The following is a 20,000-nucleotide window of genomic DNA, read 5'->3' as shown; positions in this document are numbered from 1 at the left end:
ATTTGGATGAGCACCAAAACTGAGACTCAAACATCATGTGTGTGTTTGCTGTTTCATAAAAACAGTCGAGGTCCAACGTAAACAACAAAAGAGAAAAGTCAACGTATGTCTCTTTACATTTTCGTTTCTTTATATGATGTGAAGAAGAAAAAGCTTTTGATTTTGTGAGTGAAGTTGTGGTAAATGTTTTCCCTTCTGGGCTGAGCAGCAGGATTTCAGGGATCGTATGTTGGATCCTTAGCGGCAGAGTTTGTGTTGTAAGGAGAAGCGGCTCATCCTCTGGGGACTCTCGCCTGAGAATGATTCATAATTCTTTCTTTCTTGTGGGGAAACTTTCTGGAGCGTGTTTGTGTTTCAGCCTGGTGTCTTCCACTTCCCCCGTTTGCATTTTGGAAACAATTCTACTTTTCCTCTGACGTCTCGGAGGAAAATATGGTACATTTACGTGTTTATCTGAAGCATTGTTTTAATGCTGAGCTACAGTCAGGAGCTGTGCTTGTACCCGTCATTCCCCTTCTGTCCTTTATAAAACTGGCAGTTGGGTTGGAATACTATGCTCATACTTTATGAGCAAATAAAAATAAAAAGTGCCCACAATACATTGAAGTAATTTTCTCCGATGACTTTAACTCCACGCGCACCTGCAGGTTTCCTCTTTACAGACTTTTCCTCTTTGGGTTCCATAATTTCATTTAATTGTGTAAAATGGAAGTTAAGGCATACATGTGAGTCCTGGTTCTTGCAGGAAAATATATAGTGCACACTTGACTGAAGGGGATAAAGATCCATTTAGTCCATCAAGAAGTAATCAGTCAATCGGTGGCATAAACAGACTTTGTGTCTCCAGGCGTTTCCAGAAGCACGGCATTTTTGGTTTGTGTTGAACTGAGTGAGAGAAGTTACAGCTCTACAGACGCAGAGCAGCAGCTCAATGTGAGAATAGAAGAAGAGTAAGAGGACAGAGACGGAGAGTGGAGACATCTGAGGGTCCACATGTGGAGAAGAGTAGCAAAGGGAGCTGTGCAGCAGAGGAGCTGAGTCATGTTTGTCTGAATGCTCTTAGTAGTTTTTGAAAATGGCTCCAAATGTTGTCCTTGCATACTGAAGTAATGAAGATGTGATCAATACTGGGTGTGTTGCTTGTTGAGGTGTTTCCAGGTTGTGTTTGCCTGTCAGGAAACTGACACAAACCCCAGGGAAGTGATATTTACGAGATTTCCCATAGGACCTAAACGCAGCATCAGACTCTGAATGTTTTCTGTTAGACTGAAACGTTGTAGCTTGATTTATTCATCTGCTCACACACACACACACACACACACACATATGAATATTAACACTCACACTGAGGGCATCACTGTGATTCCTCACCTTTATTTTTATTCTTTTTAAATGTTTTCTTTGCACTTCTTCCCCTCCGTCGTCCTCATTGTGATTCCAGATGCAGTTTATCTTAAATTAGCACGGCGGTGCTGTGATTCCTGTGAGAGTAGCAGCCGATATTACAGCTCGGCAACGTGGAGAACATCTGTGATGAGGCGGCACCAACGCCTCGCCTCCTCTTCCTCGCTGAAGAGGATTTATCATTTTATTCGATCAGGCTAAATAAATGGAAAGAGGCCAAGACTGCAGCCACATTAGCGCCCCCTAGAGGCTGTGACAGTCATTACACATCACACAGCCCAGGCCACTGACTGGAGCTTAGGTTGGTCAGTCAGCCTCAGCAGACTTGAACCATAAAGGCAAAGCTGAAGACTCTAGAATCTCTTACAATGATTTTATAAACTTAATATTTCTCTTTGTAGAATTTCCCCGATTTTTTTTTTAACCTTCAGTCGTTCGATTTTCTACAATGAAGAATTTAATCAGATTGAAACTTTTTTTTTCATTTCTTCCCCTGCAAATTAATTTGAGATGAGTCCACACACACACACAGACACACACACACACACGCACACATGCACGCACGCACAGACAGACAGACAGACAGACAGACAGACGTGAGAGTGAAGCTGTAACCTTTGTAAAGGTGTTTTATTGAAGTACAGCAGACATCAACAGGTTGTTTTGCTGAGCTGGACCACAAACAAACCCGACGGCTTTCAGACACCAGAGAAATGAAACTAATTGCGACTTCTTGCGTGGCCGTTTGTGTGATTAGGAGGTGCAGGAAGTGACAAAATGACTCGGCTGTGACAGGAAATCTGAGGACCTGGGACGCAAACATGACCAGCGAGTTCTGGTTTTGGGCCCCAGGTTGACAAAAACCTTTTTTTTGTGAGGAGCCAAAAGAACAATTTCTGTGTCCGACTCTGGAAAATGCTGGTTTAGTAATTTGAACGAGAAAGTGTCTGAAAGCCTCGGAGCCCGTTTGAGGCCCAGGACCGGACTTGTTTGATAGAAGCAGTAGAAGAAGAAGCAGAACCTCAGTTATGAAGCAGGGCCGACCTCAACGCTGCAGGGGGGGGGGGGGGGGGGGGGGGGGGAGGAGTCACTTAGTGCGCCTGGTTTTCCCAAAAACATCCAAAAGCTGAGCGTCTTCCTCCACACACACAGGAAACGCGTCTGATCTGAACCCCTGGTGGTGTGAAGGAAAACTGCAGAGGAGGAAACGTTGCTCCGCTTAAACGGAACAAGTGGGATCTCGGCCCACGCCCAGCCTGACTGAGCTTAGAGAGACCATGAGGACTCATCTCTTACACTTCAGCTTAAATGGGACGAGTGTTGCATTGTGGGTCGTAGACGCCCGGACTGTCCCATTAAGAATGATTTGGATCAAATCCCGATTGTCCCAATTGTTCGTTTGTGAGGTTTGGACCTTTGTAGGTTTAGTAACTTTCAGCCTCAGCTTTGGAGAGAACAAGGCGCAAACTAAAGATGAACTTCATTTTGAGCAAAGTGTAACGTGAATAACAGGAAGACACGTGCACACAAATGTTTCTGTCCTTTCCTGGTGTGTGAGCAGTGAGAATACGCCGAGGGCGTCGCCACTCTGAGACGCAGGCGCTTCACTTTCAGATGCTAGCTGTTGTTTGTCGGACGGTTAAGTATTTTTTTCAGAATTAGCAGCTTTCAGGAGAGGAAACTTGTGTGAGCTCAGAGTTCACCGGTGGACGAGCAGGACTGCACCGTCCATCAGACATACCACCATCCGGGCCACCAGCACAGCCTGGAGTCCAAACACGTCTAAATATGCATTCAATAGAAGTGCCCCGCCCACCAACATGCTAGGAGAACATAACGGCCGTTGAAGTTGTGATCAGTTAATTGTTGTAATGCGACGGTGCAGGCCCCGCCCATGACCTCTGAGCCACACTTCCTGTTCCTGTCCTAGTTGTTTGTGTGCGTGACTCTTTCCTGTTAGAACATTCAGAAACATTCATGAGACCCCAAAGCAAAAATACATTCATCGGAGAAAACGATAAAACTTTACACTTTACAAAATAAAAGTCTCTTCAAGGTCTAAAGCAGCGCTGCTTTGTTTCCTGTCTTGTCCAGCAGAGGGCGCTGCGGCGCAGAGCAGTACCACTTCAACTATCGATAGGCTGAAGCGAAAGCGCGTGGAGCTTTTTTGGGCGAGCTTGTTTGGGCCCGTCTGCGTGCTTCGTTGAGGCCGACCCCGTATGCGTTTGTAAATACAGTATTTCTGATAAATGTGTTGTTTGTCTTTAAATCTGACCGGGACACTACAGCAGCAGAAGCGATACATAAAGAGCTCATTGTTTACGATTCTTTCTTCTTTTATTTTTGTGGGAATGGAACTAGTTTCATCTGAGCAGACCAAGCCAACATGGAGTTATGTATCCCATAATAAGCTATTTATATTTTTTTGTTTTTTTAAACGTTACAGACGAGAATGATTGTGTGCAGAATGAGAGAAAGAAAAATAGGAAGAGAAACCAGAAGGAGTAAACGAGATGAGACGCAGACGCTCCTACAGACCGAGCGACTCTGCCGTCCATCAGGAGAGAATCAGGGTCAAATCTTTGGTCGTCAAACTAAAACGTCGACCTACAAGCTTTGCTTTGAGATCTGATGTAATGGCGAGTTAAACGTTCAGCGCCTGCAGAGCCGCGAGGCCCCACCAGGCTCACGGGACACCACTGTCCCAGTCTGCGTTTGCGTCTTTGGGGGAGAATAATGGAGTTTAACCAAAGACAGCAGCCTGCAGAATCTCAGACCAAAATCTCACAAAAGTTCTTCTGCGAGATAAAGCAGAGCAGATGGACGACGAGTTGACGACACGTTTCTATGTGCATAGTTTGTTTCCTGCTTGTCTTAGCGCTACAATTCAATAGTCATTCATCGCACAATCCCGACATGCAACAAACTGGATATGGTACAGTCCTGCACAGGCGGCGGTTGTCTTGTGACGAAGTGTTGCCACGGCTGCCAACTCCCAAACCGCGTTGCCAGTTTTTACGCTAAGCATAGGCAAATCTTTAAAAAGTCGACAAAGGTTGTGAATTGACCATTTCTCATCCTGTGACATCACCATCAGACGTAAACATGGAGCAGATCTCCACCGTCTCCTACTCTGCGTTTCCATGACGCTTTTGTCATTTTGTGACTTCAAATTGGCAAAACGCAGGTGAAAGTAAACGTGGCAGCAAGTCTGTAGGAGGGAGAGACGAGGAGAGAGGGAAGCTAACGACGATTCAGGCTGCGTGAGTGTGGATTGTTTCCTTCTGTTGTGATCGCTGAGTCCTTCTGCGTTCGCCATCATGCGGCACTTTCCTGGTGTTTTGTTCAGTTTAAACAAAAATCCACGACAGTCACTTTGTCGTACAAACAAAGAGTGCAGATCGGCTTAAGGTTGTTTCTTTTTTTATCCCTGTGTTTTTCACTTGAGTTTTTCTTCAAAAAGGCGTCCAAGACAGAGTGGCTACGATAATAATAATAATATAATAATATAATAATAATATAATAATATAATAGCACTTGACTTCACTTCAGCACAGTAAAAAAGGAAAAAGGTCCAAAGGTGCTTTTTTGTTTCAGTTTTTCAATCTGATCTGATGTGAAGCAAAGTCCCCGCCCTTCCTCCTCCTCCTCCTCCTCCTCTCAGTGAGGAGGTGACGGGTTGAAGTCCAGTGCCGGCGAGATGAAGAAGCGACTGAAGTTTTGCCAACTGGTCCGTTGTTTTGTAGTGGTTCCACTGTTTCAGTACAAAAAGAGCGCGAGAGAGAAAGAGGGAAAGGCAAAAAACGCTCCACACACACACACACACACACACACACACACATACACATACTCGCTCATTGGGCTTCGGTCGTCATGGTTTCGGGCTGCGCTGCTCCCCATTTACAAAATGTAACAAATTTTTTTTCCTGCAAAGTTTTACAAATTTGTAGCAACTCAGGAAAAAACCAAACCGACATGGACTCTATGTACAAGAAGAAGAAGAAGAAGAGAAGGTTTAGCCTCTGGTGAGATGCAGCAGTTCCAGCTTTGGCACTCGGCGATTGATTTAGTTTTTTTCTTGACTTAATTAATTGAATTTCCCCCTGTGGGTCTGTGAGTCCGGCTGCTGCTGCTGCAGGAACACCTTCTCTGCGTATCCATGGCAACACAGCTCACGCACAAAATTGCCTGGTCCGCGCCTGTCTCTCCTTCGAGTTCACGACCCGCTAATCCCTCCCGCCAGACCGACGCCCAGGGTCTTAAAGGGGAAGATTTAGGATTTTAGAAGCGGAACGATTTGATTGATTTCCTTTTGGAGTGAAAGTTTTTCTCTTCGTATGCTAATGAACCTCCTCTACCAATGATTCTACTGGTTAAAACCTCTGAGCCACGCCTCCTCTTAAAGGGACAGGCCAGAGTTTGTTTCCTTTAAGTTCAGGGTTAAAGGCTGGAGCTTTGTTGGCTAAACTGCTTTTTAAAAACACTTTGGAATTATTATTTTTTGATTGGAGTCAAAACATTTTTTAGTTTTGTAATTTTGACTGACTTTGACTTTTGAATTTTAAAAATGTGCCTTTTGAAAAAGCTGCACAACGAGAAAAGCATCCTTGAGACAAAGCGCTGATCGATCAGTCAAACTGTCAGACGGGGTCAAAAAGGTCGGGAGAGCGGACCGGAGGAAAGATCCAGGGAAACGTTGTGCGTGATCTGGGATGAGACAGTCGAGAGATAAAAATCGGTAAAGGAAAAATATCTGCAGGTTAGAATCTGTCCTCCGTCCGTCTGTCCTGTCCTCCGTCTGCGTGTTTCCGGCAGCAGCGACGCCGGCGGTGGAAAATCTTATTCACCCTGAAAGCAACAGAGACAGAGAAGGAAATGTGTTAAAAAAAAGCAGAACTCAAAGTTTCACCACAGCTCAGATGATGAAAACCTAAGAAAAAGACAAAAGAGAATTAAAAAGTGTCCGGCGTTCCCGGTCAGACGAGGCCGCCGGGAACTGGGACACTCTGTGAAATCCAGATCCTAATCCTGGAATCTGTGTTAAAGTTGTTGAAGTGATTAAACGAGGCAGTCGGTTGCTGTGATTACACACACACACACACACACACACACACACACACACACGCGCACACACACACACACACGTACACACACGTACACACACACACGTACACACACACACGTACACACACACACACGTACACACACACGTACACACACACGTACACACACACGCACACACACGCGCGCGCGCGCACACACACACGCGCGCGCACACGCACACGCACTCACACACACACACACACACACACACACACACACACACACACACACACTGAGACATTATTTATTGGCAGAAAGGCAGAATTTGGTGTCGAATGTTTTTCTACATTTTATTTTATTTTTTTAATTTTCGTTTTTTTTTAGGTTAGAAATTTGTAGCAGAAGTGGAAATTTTCTTTAATTTTTTATGTTTTTAATTAAACTTTTGCAGTAGATTTGTTTTTTTTGCTGTTCGCTCCGACAAACTTCAAAAAATGTATTTTTTATAAACAAAACAATGTGATTGTAAAAATTCTAAAAGTCAAAGCTTTTTCTCTGAAGGATCCAGATTTGTTTCAAGAAACCTGACTGAAGCAGCAGAGGTCAGCAGAGGTCAGCAGAGGTCACCTGCCTCCATGCTTACAGTAATGTTAGGGGGATGCACTGATTCTGCTCGTTTCCATGGCAACCCTTTGTTGTCTATACTCCAGCGTTCTTAAAGCGTCCCGTGTCTGCGCCGTGACGATGGCGAGCGTGAGATAAACCAGTTATCGTGCCAGAACAGGGAATCGTGAGCTGACGTCTCCTAGCAACCGTCACCGCCTGCTTTGAGGCGACACGACGCAGAGCGCTCGTCCTTGTACCGCCGGATCTGATTCCTCTGAAAGTTTGGGGTTTCTCTCATTTCCCTTTTTCTGGCCTGGACAGCCGTTTGGTGTTTCCAGAGGTTTTCCAGCTTTGTTTTGTTCTGTGAAGCTGCAGTTTGTCTGTAAATGGGATTTTTGTCTGCAGGGAGAAAGCTAAAGACGCTCTTAATCAAAATGTCTGAAGGCAGAAAATTAAAACAAATTACATCCCTGTGTGTGTGTGTGTGTGTGTGTGTGTGTGTGTGTGTGTGTGTGTGTGACAGCGTTTTGGCAATTACAGCTTCATCTATGAGCTGTGAGTGCTGATAAGTTATTATGGCACTCTGCTGATTAAACCAGGCCCAGAGCTACACACACACACACACACACACACACACACACACACACACTGCTGCCGAAGTTGCTTATTTTCCTCCAGAAGTCATTTGATGTCTTTCCTTTGAGTGCAGGTGCTGTGACCTCTGACCTCTGCTCCTCTTTGCTGTTGATGCTGTGAATGGATGAGTGTGTGTGTGTGTGTGTGTGTGTTTGTCACACATGAAAATCCGGGAAAAGTCGTTGAATTTAAAAATGAGTGAAAATGATGAAATAGATTTTTCTATATTTTTTTTGAATATTTTACATTTTCAAGAAAAACCTCATAGAAAACGTAGATGTAGAATAAAAACAATGAGACTCTTATTTAGTGTTAGAGGCAAAAAAAGGAGATGAAATTTATTTTCATTAAATTGTGGCTGAGACATCAAACAGCACGATGAGGTGGAAGTGAATCTGGTTTGGGATTTGATCCGTTTGTGTTTGTGGTTGCTAGGAGACGGCACGTTGTGATTGTTGTGATTATCTTTTCCTTTGATAATTTAAGAGTTAATAAATGTAGCGTTGTTGCTGTTATTGATCTTTGTTTGTTTTTGTTTATACGGATGGAAGCCATGTGAGAGTGACGGCATCGCCATGGTGACCGGTAAAAAGAGACAGGAAAAGGTGACAGATTTAAACGTCAACGTTTCCACACTAATTTTCCTAAAATCCAGACCTTGCGTCACTATGGAAACCTGCTCCATCACCCAGCGACTCAGATGAAAGCCTGCTGGGTGTCCAGGGACCAGCTGGAGACTCTGGAGCAGGGGTGCCCACACTTTTTCAGCCTGGGATCTACTTTTAAGAAGACCAAGTGTAAGCGATCTCCCTCTCCAACGGGGGGCGGGGGGGTTGTTCTGATCGGTTGTATTACTTTACAACCTATAACAACACTGTCTTGTGCACTCTCTACTTTATTCTCATAGACCATTAGATGAGGGTGCCGACTCGGCCGAGTGTGCGACGGCGTACTTGCCGGTGTCGGCTAACTTTTTACTTTTAATGATTGCGATCGACGTATTGGGCACCCCTGCTCTGGAGGAACTCACAAAACTCTTATTACAAAAAGACAGTTTTGACTTTGTTTTTTAATTAGAATTAGAATTATCATTATTTTCTAAACCTCTGCGTGACGCTGAACATGTTTCCGTATGGTTTGCGTGTGTTTAATGTCCGTCTCTGCTCAGCGTTCCCCTCTCGTGTGTGAGGAGGATCTATGTGAACACTTTCAGTTTCCTGTCAGGCGGCTGCTTCCTGCGGTTTCATCGTCACTTTGCTCCGGGCGAAGCTTTTATCTAAAAAAACTCCAGCACAGCAGGAGGTCGCTGTTATTTTAGGGCCCTGATCCTTTTTTTAGAAGCTTCCTGAAGTGGGAGTTTGTTGCTAAGCAGATTTAAAACTAAACGCAAGCAGCAGCAGATTGGACGGACAATAAAACACGAGGGGGAGGGGGAGGGGGAGGGGGAGGGGGAGGGGCCTTAGGGGCGCAGCTTAGTTCCAACCAGCAGCTGCACGTTCAGGTTTCTATGGTGATGAAAGTCCTGCAAAAGTCATGGAAATGTTTCTTATTTTATCAAGAATTTACGAATAACAATTAGTCCTGCAAGTCTAGAAAAGTTGTAGAAATTTTGTAAAAATGTTTAAAGTTCATAATCTTGGTAAAAGTATCATGCGGGATTTGAACCCTCGACCCTCTGCCTGAGGGTCAGGGGACTCTGCTCCTGTTTCTACGTCTGTTACAAACAAACTGTTGTCTGTGGGCAGAGTCTCAGGCGGTCACGTGACCACAGTTTGTGGTTTATTAAACGTTTGACTTTGTCCTGACTGTGGGAGGAAATTAGATTTCTGCTCATTTCCCATCATTCTTTGCTCCTTCACTCAGCTGACAGGTCGGCACTTTCCTTCTCTACTCTGCTCTTCTTCTACTTGTCCGCTTCCCTTTTCTCCAAGTGACCTCGCTCACCTTTTATCCCGTCAGCCTCCCGGACGACGTGTCCTCCATCTTCTTGTCTCTGTCCAGCAGCAGCTCCCGTCCTCTCCTGGAGTGTCCGTCCTCCAGCCAGCTCCCGAACACGTCCCGCGCCGCGCCGCCTCCCAGCGCGACGCCGCCGTTCTGCTGCCGCAGCCTGACGGACGCAAAGACGAAAACCTGTCAATCATTCTCTTCTGTGTGGTAAATCAGTTTATGCTTCTCTTTGTACTGACTGGCCTATTGGTTATTAACCCTTTGTTGTGATCTGTGGTTCTGTGGTTCTTCAGCACTCAAAGTCCTTACCAAGTAAAAACTATATTTATTTTAATTTTTATTATAGTAATTATAATGTATTGATATGAATTTAACCTCATTCTTCATTGAATAAAACAATTCACTGACATCCTTGTATCAGTTTAATAACCTGAAGTGAATCTTAACTTCACACAAACGTCGTCTGAAAATGGAACAAATATAGAATCAAAAAAAGATTTTTTTAAAAATTACAGATATCAGTGACGTGTGTGTCGAATGTTTCTGTTTTATTCCAGCATTTCCTGGCTTTAGCTTCAGAACGTTCTACATTTCCTTTCCTGATTTCATGTGTGTGTGTCTGTTTGTTTCCTCTTCCATGTCTCAATGTGTGGATGTTTAAGCAGAAGCTCTGGTCTGCCTCTCATGATCTCATGATGATCACATGATGATCTCATGTACATTAACACGACTTTAGTTTAATTGGTAAAAACTCATTTTCTTTTGTGGAAAATGAAATGGACCCTTTGGTGTCTCTTTCCTCTTATTGGCGACTCGGGAGCTTCGCCGCTCACTTCCTGTGTATCACTGCGTGTTTAAATAAGCGGAGTAACTTCACCGTCTCATTTCTTTTCTTATTAACCGGACTTTAGGACCGAGTCTATAAAACCTGCAGGGGCTAAAAGGATTATAAACCATCAGTTTAATACTGTGGTGCTTTCAAAGCCCGGGCCCGGACCGGGAGCGGACTCAGGGGACCAATAAACCTTTCGCCCAAATTATTGTGGAGATATTGGGATCCGTAGTGGCCCAGTTATTTTCCCAAAGACGTCCCAAGCCTCCGGAATGAGAGGCGGGCTAAATGAAATCCTGTAGAGTCTGAGGTTAATGCCCTGAAAACAACGGCGGTAACAACGTGGACGAGTCATAAAAGGGTTTAGGGGGGGGAGAGATTTATTTGGGACACTGGGGTCGCTGGAGACGGAGTCGTACTGTGCATCTTAACCAGCTCAAACTGCAGAGGCTGCGCTTCAACGTAAACTCAATGTGAGACAGTGTGATGGTGTGTTCACTGGGAGTGGGAGAACAGAGCGTCTCCATGCTGTACATGTCACTGAACATACATGGAGCATGATGTCACTTCCTCTTTCTTCATTCCTGCTCTTTCACTTTTCATGACCTAAACATCTGGGCTAAGGGTTAGGGATCAATGTTTACTTCCTGTTTACAACAAAGGAGAGCAGATTGATGTTTAGATTCAGATTGAGATTTTCTTTTACCAAAAAAAAATGTTCTGATTGAAAAATGTCTTAAAATTGAGTAAAAAGATTGAAGACGATATAAAATCAAATGTCAATTCTTTGTGTTAATGAAGTTTTTGGTTGTAGTATTTCTCCCAACATCATGGAACCCAGATCTAAACTCCGCCTACCTGCCAGTGAACCAGTCATGCAGCTCCTCCTGTTGACTGCTGAGGCTGTTGGTCCGCTGCTCCATTAGCCGGCCCAGTTGGCTCTCCAGCACCTTCCCGCTCTTGTGGTTTGTCACGCCTCCTTCCTGGCAGCGCTGGATGAGGCCGAGGGCGTTTTCAGGGGAGCAGACGGCCGTCCCGTGGCCACCGTTTACTCCGCTTGTGGTACTGCCGCGAAACAGTTCTGCCAACTCCCCGCCGCCCCCCTGGAGCGTCGAGCGACTGTCGTTGAACCAACGGACGAGGTCGGAGCGCGGCAGGCCGGTCCGGGCCTCCAGCTGGCTGAACTCCTCGGGGGAAGGCCACCTAGTTTGAACAAAATCATCCTTGAGGACTGCAGGCACTGTGGAGGGGGGCGGGTTGGGGGTGGATACGGTGCCTGGGCTCGGAGCGATGATGGGCAGGGCGTGGGACTGAAGAGGAGGGCTCTTAAGGTGGCTCACACCACTGCTCTGTTTGTGAATCCCGTTCAGCTCTAGAGTTTGCTGTTGCTGATGTATTCGTCTCTCCGGTTTGGCAGCGCCCCCTCCTGGGCCCGTCCTCTTACTGCCCATGGAGTTGAGCAAGGCTTGTTCCAGGTTGTCCCGAAGCGCTCGCCGTTCCACAAACCAACTATCGATTTCTTTGTGAGAGAGGTGGCTGGAGGCCGACAGATTGTCTACATCGCTGTGAGTGGGGAAGCTGTTTCTGATGAAGTTCTCCTCTAAGATCTTCAGCTGATCGGCCGTCTTTCCCTTCATCCTCTCCAGCAGGGGAAACGCTGTCATCACTGACGACTTTTGCTGATGGTCAGTTCTCACGGCTGCTAGCTCACTGCTGTCCACATGCATGACTCCGTTGTTTGGAGAGTTGTGATCGTGGGACTGTGGCATGCCGTTGGCCTCAGACAGCGGGGCCAGAACCTTCACCCCTCTGGGCTGACCGGCTTTGACTTCGTTGCCATCCAGAGGAAACCCAGGTATCTGGAATTGGGCTTTAAGAGGAGCGTGAATGGACTGGATGATGGTGGGTCTCCTTATGTGTGGGGCGATGAGAGGAGGAGAGCTGTGCAGCTTCAGATCAGCTGCCGGCAAGGAGGCGTGAGTATTAGGAAGCTTGTCTTTGGGTGTGAAGGGGGAACAACGAGGAAGCGGTAAGGATTTGTTAAATGGAGGGGCAAAGATTGGGGGAGGAGCTATTGTCCGCCTGGTTAAGGACTCTGGAAAGATTACGGAAGGCAGAGACACCACTGGCTTGGTCTTGGGACTTCCTAGTGCGGATGGGAACTTCCCTTTGGACAACACAGACTGTGACGACGTTAATGATGGCGGCGGCATTAAAGGCACAGCAGCGGCGGGCCTCTTCACCTCTGAGGTGACCAGAGGAACTGCTACAGGTCTCTTCATCTCCATGGGAACAGGAGGTGGAGCCATTGGGAGACGATCTTTCTGGGGCGGTGGGGGCGGAGGGGGAGGAGCCATGAGGCCCTTCTCCTTGGGGTCTCCAGAGTGGGGGGCGACTGCCATGACGGGACGTTTTGACTCGGGGCCGAACACAGTGGTCATGTGTGTCGGGAGGGATCGCTTGATGCCGTAGCTGGTAGCCGTGGTGACGAGAGGCATTGTTCCACGTAGTCCATTGGACACGCCTCCTCTAAAGTGACTGGAATGCTCCACCGTGGTGTGGACAACGGGGTTGTGGAAGGCTTTGGCAGATGCTGGCGAAACAGGACTGGTAGGCAGGACGGTGAACGTGTGATGTGCAGGAGGTATGGAGCCGTTGAACATCTTCTTCCTGGCTTCCTCCACCTCCTCTGGGGACCAGGTGATGCCTTGTTTCAGCCTCTGGGTGGTGAACCAGACTTTGATCTGCTCCTCTGGGTGCTTGGAGGCGGCGGTCAGCCACGACAGCTCGGCGTGCGTCGGGTAAGGGAACTTGTTGAAGGAAGTGATGAGCGTCAGGTTGTCGTCCAGGGACGGGTTATATTTGGTGGTGTTCAAGGGAACGGCTATTTTTGGTATGGAGTTAAAGTTGGGTGGGCGCTGGAGCATGGGGGAGACGTGGGAGAGCCCTTGGAGGACGGTGGGTTCAGGGATGATGACTGTTCCGTTAATGCTCACGGCTGTAATCTGATCCTTCTGCATCAGGCTGTCCAGCTGGCTCTTCAGTGGGCCCCCTTGGTAGAGGGACTGGATGCTGTCTGGGGTCTTCACTGTGGTTGCTATGCAGGGAGGAAGTGCGTAACCGTTGGTTTCACCCTGTTCATTTGTCAAATCGTATTCGACTGAATTGTCTTTGCCTTCGATTGTCTGCTCCAGGATTGTCTGATTGTTCATTTTCATCCTCTTGAACTTGAAGTTGGTCTCGCCCGGGTGCCGGCTCCCGTTGTGCTCGGTCAGCGAGTCAAACTTGTTGGTTTTGAAGTTGCAAACGGCGCAGAGGTACAGCGGGTTGAGAATGACGTTGGGGTGGCTGGAGTCCACGTGGTCTTTAAAGTCACCCAGGTTCTGTGTGGAGAAGGTGCAGTATTTACACTCGTAGCCTCTGAGCAGCTTTCTGTGGGAAGCCGAGTCCGAGTCGCCCTTTTCCTTCACCTCTCCACCTTCTGTTTCTTCATCCGCAGAGCGTCGGTCTTCTTTGCCCGACTGCTCCCCGTGTTCTGATGGCTCTGGATTCTGCTTTTCCACTGATTTAGCAAATGTCTGCTGGTCTTCATCCCCTGGATTCTGCTGCTGGGGGTCTTGGCTTCCTTCAGACGATTCAGACGACCTTAGTTCTTTGATGCCGCTGTCTGTGAGCATTTCAAAGTCCATGGCCTCCTCCGGTTCTTCTTGCTCTTCTGGCAAGTCGCTGAGAACCCGGACCATGCAGGGGGTGGAGGACTTCCTACGACTGGACATGACGGCTGCTGCTGGTGCTGGTGGTAGCGGTGCTGGTGCTGGTGCTGGTGCTGGTGCTGGAGACGTTGCGGTGTCGGGATGCTGCTGGTGCTGGCCCAGGACGTCGGCACGTCCGATTTCTAACGGGGTGAACGGGAGGCGACGGGCGTGCGTGCAGGACGGGAAGAAGAGGAAGCTTCTGCAGTGCGTGAGAGGGAGGGCGAGAACCGGCTGACGGCGCTGGCCCAGGACCGGTTGTGCAGTGGCGACTCCCGCTCACTGGCAACGTCAGCTTCTGACCCGGGCGTCATGTGAGGGCATCACAGCTCGCAGCGGTGCTCAGGCTGCAGAAAGACAAAGAGAAAGAGAGAAAACGGAGCGTTAGTACTGTTTGTGTTCACTGGAGCCACATGAGGAAAGACTAAAAGCCCCAAATACAGGAGGAAGAGCGAGGCGTTGGCATGCGGACGCTGTTTGTGTATGATGTGATGTGATTCACTCCGCTAACAAAGAAACAAACACACAGGGGGAAATAATAAGAGTTCATTTGTGCTATTGTCAAAAGGCAAAGGGAGCGTTGTTATTGGGGAGCTACGCTGCGTTTCCTGCGTCGTGCCAGAGACAAAACACATCAATAATCTGCCCGAGCGAAGCTTTCAGTCACACCGGGGTCGCAGGCCAGGCCGGGGCGCCGCACATCACAACTTCAGGCCGCGATTCCTTCTTCGCTCTCTGAGTTCTCTCCGCTCGTCGGTTGGAATACAAGTCCACGTTCCTCCTTTCCCGACTCCCACAGGTGTGTGAGTGTATTCTGGTGTCGGCGCCCTGCGGGGGAATTGTGCGCTGATTGGAAGCTCTGACACTCGAGAATTGGCTGTAAAATTCATGACCTAACTACCAATTAGGGAAGTAATTTATCTATTGGATTGCAGATCCACCGCACCGGCAGACGGGTTCGGCCGTCTGCACCTTCATTTGCATTTCCGAGCTGAAAGGAGGAAGTGAAGCCACAGAAAGAGTCTGTGAGTCAAAAGCAGGCAGGGAATTAATAACCTGCATGAAATAAGTCATTAAAGTCGTGCTGCATGAAACGGAATAAGTGTAGAGAATAAAGGATCTGGATCTGCATCTAAAGACGCCACAGAGAGGGAAAGGCTCACACACACACACACACACACATGAGAGTGTGTGTGCACATCCTTACCATGTGGCTCAGTGTAAACACGTCACGCCTACACGGGTTTGGCAACGCACCACCCAGGAAGCATTCCCGTGTCATTCCTGGTTTTCCAATGCTTGGAACAACTCTGAAATATGGAAGAGGTTTATGAAGGCACGCAGAGTCCAGCGTGTTTCTGTGCTGCCACACAAACACAACACGGCTTTGTTTACTGCAGCGGGAAAACACGGAAGGAGTCAAGGAGCGGATGGATTCATGAAGGGAACACCGATACATGTGGCACCATGTTTACTCCTCATCTTCATCACACAAACACAAAGCTGAAGGAAACATCACAGCATCTTCATCGCTTCCTGCTCCCCCGAGTGCGAGCGGATATAAAATAAACACAACCTGAGTGCCGGAAAACCACGAGTGCCACTTAATCAGGACGAGCCGATCCAATCAGGAGGAAGAGCGATGAAACGAGGAGAGACACGCAAACACAAAAGACAAAAAGCTCTCCTAACTCCAAACCCCATTAAAGAGACATTAGACGTCTTTCAAAGACGACTTCACAGGATAATTAGCCTGTAATCATGTAATAAGAGCGACTCCACCATGAGATCTCCTGACAGCTATCAGCCACACAATGGGCGAGCGAGAGAGCCAGACAAAAGACCGAGAGGAGGAGAAACACGAAGGAGCAGAGGAGGTGAAAGAGAGGGAGAAGAGAGAGAGAGGGAGAGAAAAGTTCTGATGAAAGTGAAGAATCTTTAAGTAGGCCAGAGAGAGAGAGAGAGAGAGAGAGAGAGAGAGAGAGAGAGAGAGAGAGAGAGAGAGAGAGAGAGAGAGAGAGAGAGAGAGAGAGAGAGAGAGTGTGTGTGTGTGTGTGAGACATTAGTGAGGCTCAGCTGAGCTTCCTGGTGTGTGTGTGTGTGTGTGTGTGTGTGTAAACGTTGCTCAGACTCACCAAGCCGCCGGCGCTGGTTTACATTTCTGCTGATTGCATCATCGTCTCTTCTTTCTTTACGTTTCTATGAGACGCTCTCTCCTAAACGTTTAGATCATAAAGGAAAAGATCCAAACGTCTCTGACTGACTGATCAATCACAGAAATGAAACCAAACCTTTAAAATTCTACTTTAGAAAATTTTGATGAATCTGTTGGAAATATTTGAAATTCAAATGAACGTTTTACAAACTTCATGTTTTCAGTTATTCATGTAGTTTACCTTCTTTTCTCTCTAAGGCTCAGGAGAAGACAACAACAAGGAGAGAGGAAGAGGAGGAGAGGAGAGGAAGAAGAAAGGATGAAGAAAGCAGTGTGACAGAGACACGAGACAGAGTGAAGGAGGAGACAAGCAAAGAGCAGGAGAGAGGACTAGAGGACCAGAGGACCAGAAGACCAGAGGACCAGAGGACTAGAGGACCAGAAGACCAGAGGACCAGAGGACAGGAAGACTAGAGGACCAGAAGACCAGAGGACCAGAGGATGAGAGCAGGAAGCTTCAGTCCACAGACACAGGAAGCAGGACGAGTTCTAAGTGCTCCACCTTCAGGTCCAAACATCACCTAAACATTGGGTTCACTTGTTTTTCAATCAATTTTTATTTACACACACACACACACACACACACACACACACACACACACACATACACACACACACACACACACACACATACACACACACACACACACACACACACACACACACACACACACACTCTCAGTGTTTGACTCCTTTATCAAATATGAATGAAACACAATTGGCAGCTTTATAAACTTCATCAAGGCCAAGGCCTCTGTCCACACACACACACACACACACACACACACACACACACACACACACACACACACTGAGTGTGTGTCCTTGGAGCGACGGATCACAAATCTGTCAGACGAAATCTTAATATTTGTTCGTACTTAAGAAAAAACCCATTACATTTTTTTCCTTTTCTTCGCCTCAGAGCCCCGCCCCCCTCCCCCCTCTAGCCCCCCCTCCCCCCTCCATCCCCCCCCTCCCAACATTTAACGAGGTGGTGACTCCTTATTAAAAAATGAAGGGGTGAGGGAGGGGGGGGCCAAAAAATTAGGAAGGAGACAGAGGGAGATGGAGGGGGAGGGGGAGGGGCCCTGCTTCATTTCCATGCCGTTACCGTGGCAACAGCAGCGCAGGAGATACGGCGAGGTGCCCTTCTGCCATCGCAGCACCTCGCCGCCGAATATTAACCAGGCCTGTACGCTCAGGTGCTAATTAGAGAGGAAGAGGAGGAGGAGGAGGAGAGGAGAGGTCAGGAGGGGATGGAAGGAGTGAGGAGAGGACAAGAGAGAGGAGGAGGAGGTCAGGAGGGGCAAGAGGAAGAAGAGAGAAGAGAGAGGGAAGACAGCAAAGGGGAGGAAGAGGAGAAAAGAAGGACAGGGTCAAGAGGGAGCAAAGGAGGGGAGCAGAAGGAGGTGGAGAGGAGGAAGAAGAGAGGGAGGAGGAGGAAGATAAGAGGAGGAAGAGTGACAGCAAGGAACGGGAACAGGTGGAAAGGAGGAAGAAGGGAGCAGGGAGGTCAGGAGAGAGAAGAAAAGGAAGAGGAGGAGGTGAAAGAGGTCAGGAAGGAGAGGAGGGATGAGAGAGAGCAGAGAGGAGAGAGAGAAGGAGAGGAAGAGGTCAGGAGGGGAGAGAGAGAGAGAGGGAGAGGGAAGAGGAGTGGCAGGAGGAAAAGGAATTAAAGGAAGGAATGTGGAGGAGAAAGGAGGGTGAAGAAATGGAGAGAGAGAGAGAGAGAGAGAGAGAGGGAGAGAGAGAGAGAGAGAAAGAGAGAGAGAGAGAGAGAGAGAGAGAGAGAGAGAGAGAGAGAGGGAGAGGGGAGAGGGAGAGGAGAGAGAGAGAAAGAGAGAGAGAGAGAGAGAGAGAGAGAGAGAGAGAGAGAGAGAGAGAGAGAGAGGAGTAGAGAGAGAGCGAGTCAGGTCACTGAAACATGCATGAGACAGTCACGGTGTGTGTGTGTGTGTGTGTGTGTGTGTGTGTGTGTGTGTGTGTGTGTGTGTGTGTGTGTGTGTGTGTGTGTGTGTATAGACCTGTAGTGTCTCCATACGTGAATGTGTGTGTGTCCTCAGCTGACAGAGGCGAGCTCTGAGCCTGTGTGTGGGGGTGTGTGTGTGTGTGTGTGTGTGTGTGTGTGTGTGATGTGGGTCAGCTCTGCCTCTGCATCACAACGCCACCACAGATGTTTAAATCCAGAGCGGCGTGGAAGACACACAGGGTTCAGGGTCAAAGGTCAGAGGTCAACACATATATCTGTATCTAAGCTTCTGTCTCCATGTAGAGGAGCTTTAGAGGCTCTAACACCTGATCATGGATCCATCAGGGTCCATCAGAGACCTACAGACCTGAAGAGGAGGAGAACATCTACACACTGAGACCTACAGACCTGAAGAGGAGGAGGAGAACATCTACACACTGAGACCTACAGACCTGAGGAGAAGAAGAACATCTACACACTGAGACCTACAGACCTGAAGAGAAGAAGAACATCTACACACTGAGACCTACAGACCTGAAGAGAAGAAGAACATCTACACACTGAGACCTACAGACCTGAAGAGGACTAGGAGAACATCTACACACTGAGACCTACAGACCTGAAGAGGATGAGGAGAACATCTACACACTGAGGACCTACAGACCTGAAGAGAAGAAGAACATCTACACACTGAGACCTACAGACCTGAAGAGGAGGAGGAGAACATCTACACACTGAGACCTACAGACCTGAAGAGGAGGAGGAGAAACATCTACACACTGAGACCTACAGACCTGAAGAGGAGGAGGAGAACATCTACACACTGAGACCTACAGACCTGAAGAGGATGAGGAGAACATCTACACACTGAGACCTACAGACCTGAAGAGGAGGAGGAGAACATCTACACACTGAGACCTACAGACCTGAAGAGAAGAAGAACATCTACACACTGAGACCTACAGACCTGAAGAGGAGGAGGAGAACATCTACACACTGAGACCTACAGACCTGAAGAGGAGGAGGAGAACATCTACACACTCTCATGGCATTCCCTCTCCTGACCTTTCTTCCTCTTTTCCTTCTACATGAATGTTTTCCTGGTCTTCCTAGAGATCTTTGGGCTGTGTTGGGAGCTTCCTGATGTTGTGGGTCTGTGTGTGACATTGGGCTATAAACAAAGGAGACAACTGAGAGAGAGAGAGAGAGAGAGAGAGAGGAGAGAGAGAGACAGAGAGAGAGAGAGAGAGAGAGAGAGAGAGAAAGAGAGAGAAAGAGAGAGATAGAGAGAGACAGAGAGAGAGAGAGAGAGAGAGAGAGAGAGAGAGAGATAGAGATAGAGAGAGAGAGAGAGAGAGAGAGAGATAGAGATAGAGATAGAGATAGAGATAGAGATAGAGAGAGAGAGAGAGAGAGTAAATGTTGGTAATATTGCCCCAGCAGCTGATCTGATACTTTAATGAGCACACAGCACGCTGCTGCAGACTGGGTTACAACGCCACACACACAGATCCTATATCACACCCCAGTATGTACATGATGCCTACATGATGATGTCATTGAGGTTGAGTCAAGCGGACCCACAGGCGTCCAAAC

At 47.7% G+C, this 20,000-nt stretch overlaps 1 protein-coding gene and 1 long non-coding RNA gene across 2 annotated transcripts in view; one reads left to right on the top strand and one right to left on the bottom strand.

The window, feature by feature from the left end:
* Window positions 1–2,007: 2,007 nt before the first annotated feature.
* LOC143009727 (zinc fingers and homeoboxes protein 2-like) overlaps window positions 2,008–20,000 on the bottom strand; it is a 44,882-nt gene continuing 26,889 nt past the window's right edge. Inside the window, exons 3-5 of the mRNA XM_076161791.1 lie at window positions 11,327–14,567; window positions 9,634–9,796; window positions 2,008–6,252 (exon numbers count right to left, since the gene is read on the bottom strand). Coding sequence (XP_076017906.1) covers window positions 9,637–9,796; window positions 11,327–14,244 — 3,078 coding nt within the window. The 5' untranslated portion in view covers window positions 14,245–14,567 and the 3' untranslated portion in view covers window positions 2,008–6,252; window positions 9,634–9,636. The remainder of the gene's footprint in view (window positions 6,253–9,633; window positions 9,797–11,326; window positions 14,568–20,000) is intronic.
* LOC143009731 (uncharacterized) overlaps window positions 16,640–20,000 on the top strand; it is a 4,945-nt gene continuing 1,584 nt past the window's right edge. Inside the window, exon 1 of the long non-coding RNA XR_012964708.1 lies at window positions 16,640–16,943. This is a non-coding gene — a long non-coding RNA (uncharacterized LOC143009731). The remainder of the gene's footprint in view (window positions 16,944–20,000) is intronic.

The sequence above is a fragment of the Genypterus blacodes genome, unplaced genomic scaffold (genome assembly GCF_046128005.1).
Source record: "Genypterus blacodes isolate CSIRO-AG114 ecotype Tasmania unplaced genomic scaffold, CSIRO-AGI_Gbla_v1 ptg000113l_1, whole genome shotgun sequence".
Lineage (NCBI taxonomy): Eukaryota > Metazoa > Chordata > Actinopteri > Ophidiiformes > Ophidiidae > Genypterus > Genypterus blacodes.
This window is presented reverse-complemented; position numbering and strand designations above follow the sequence as displayed.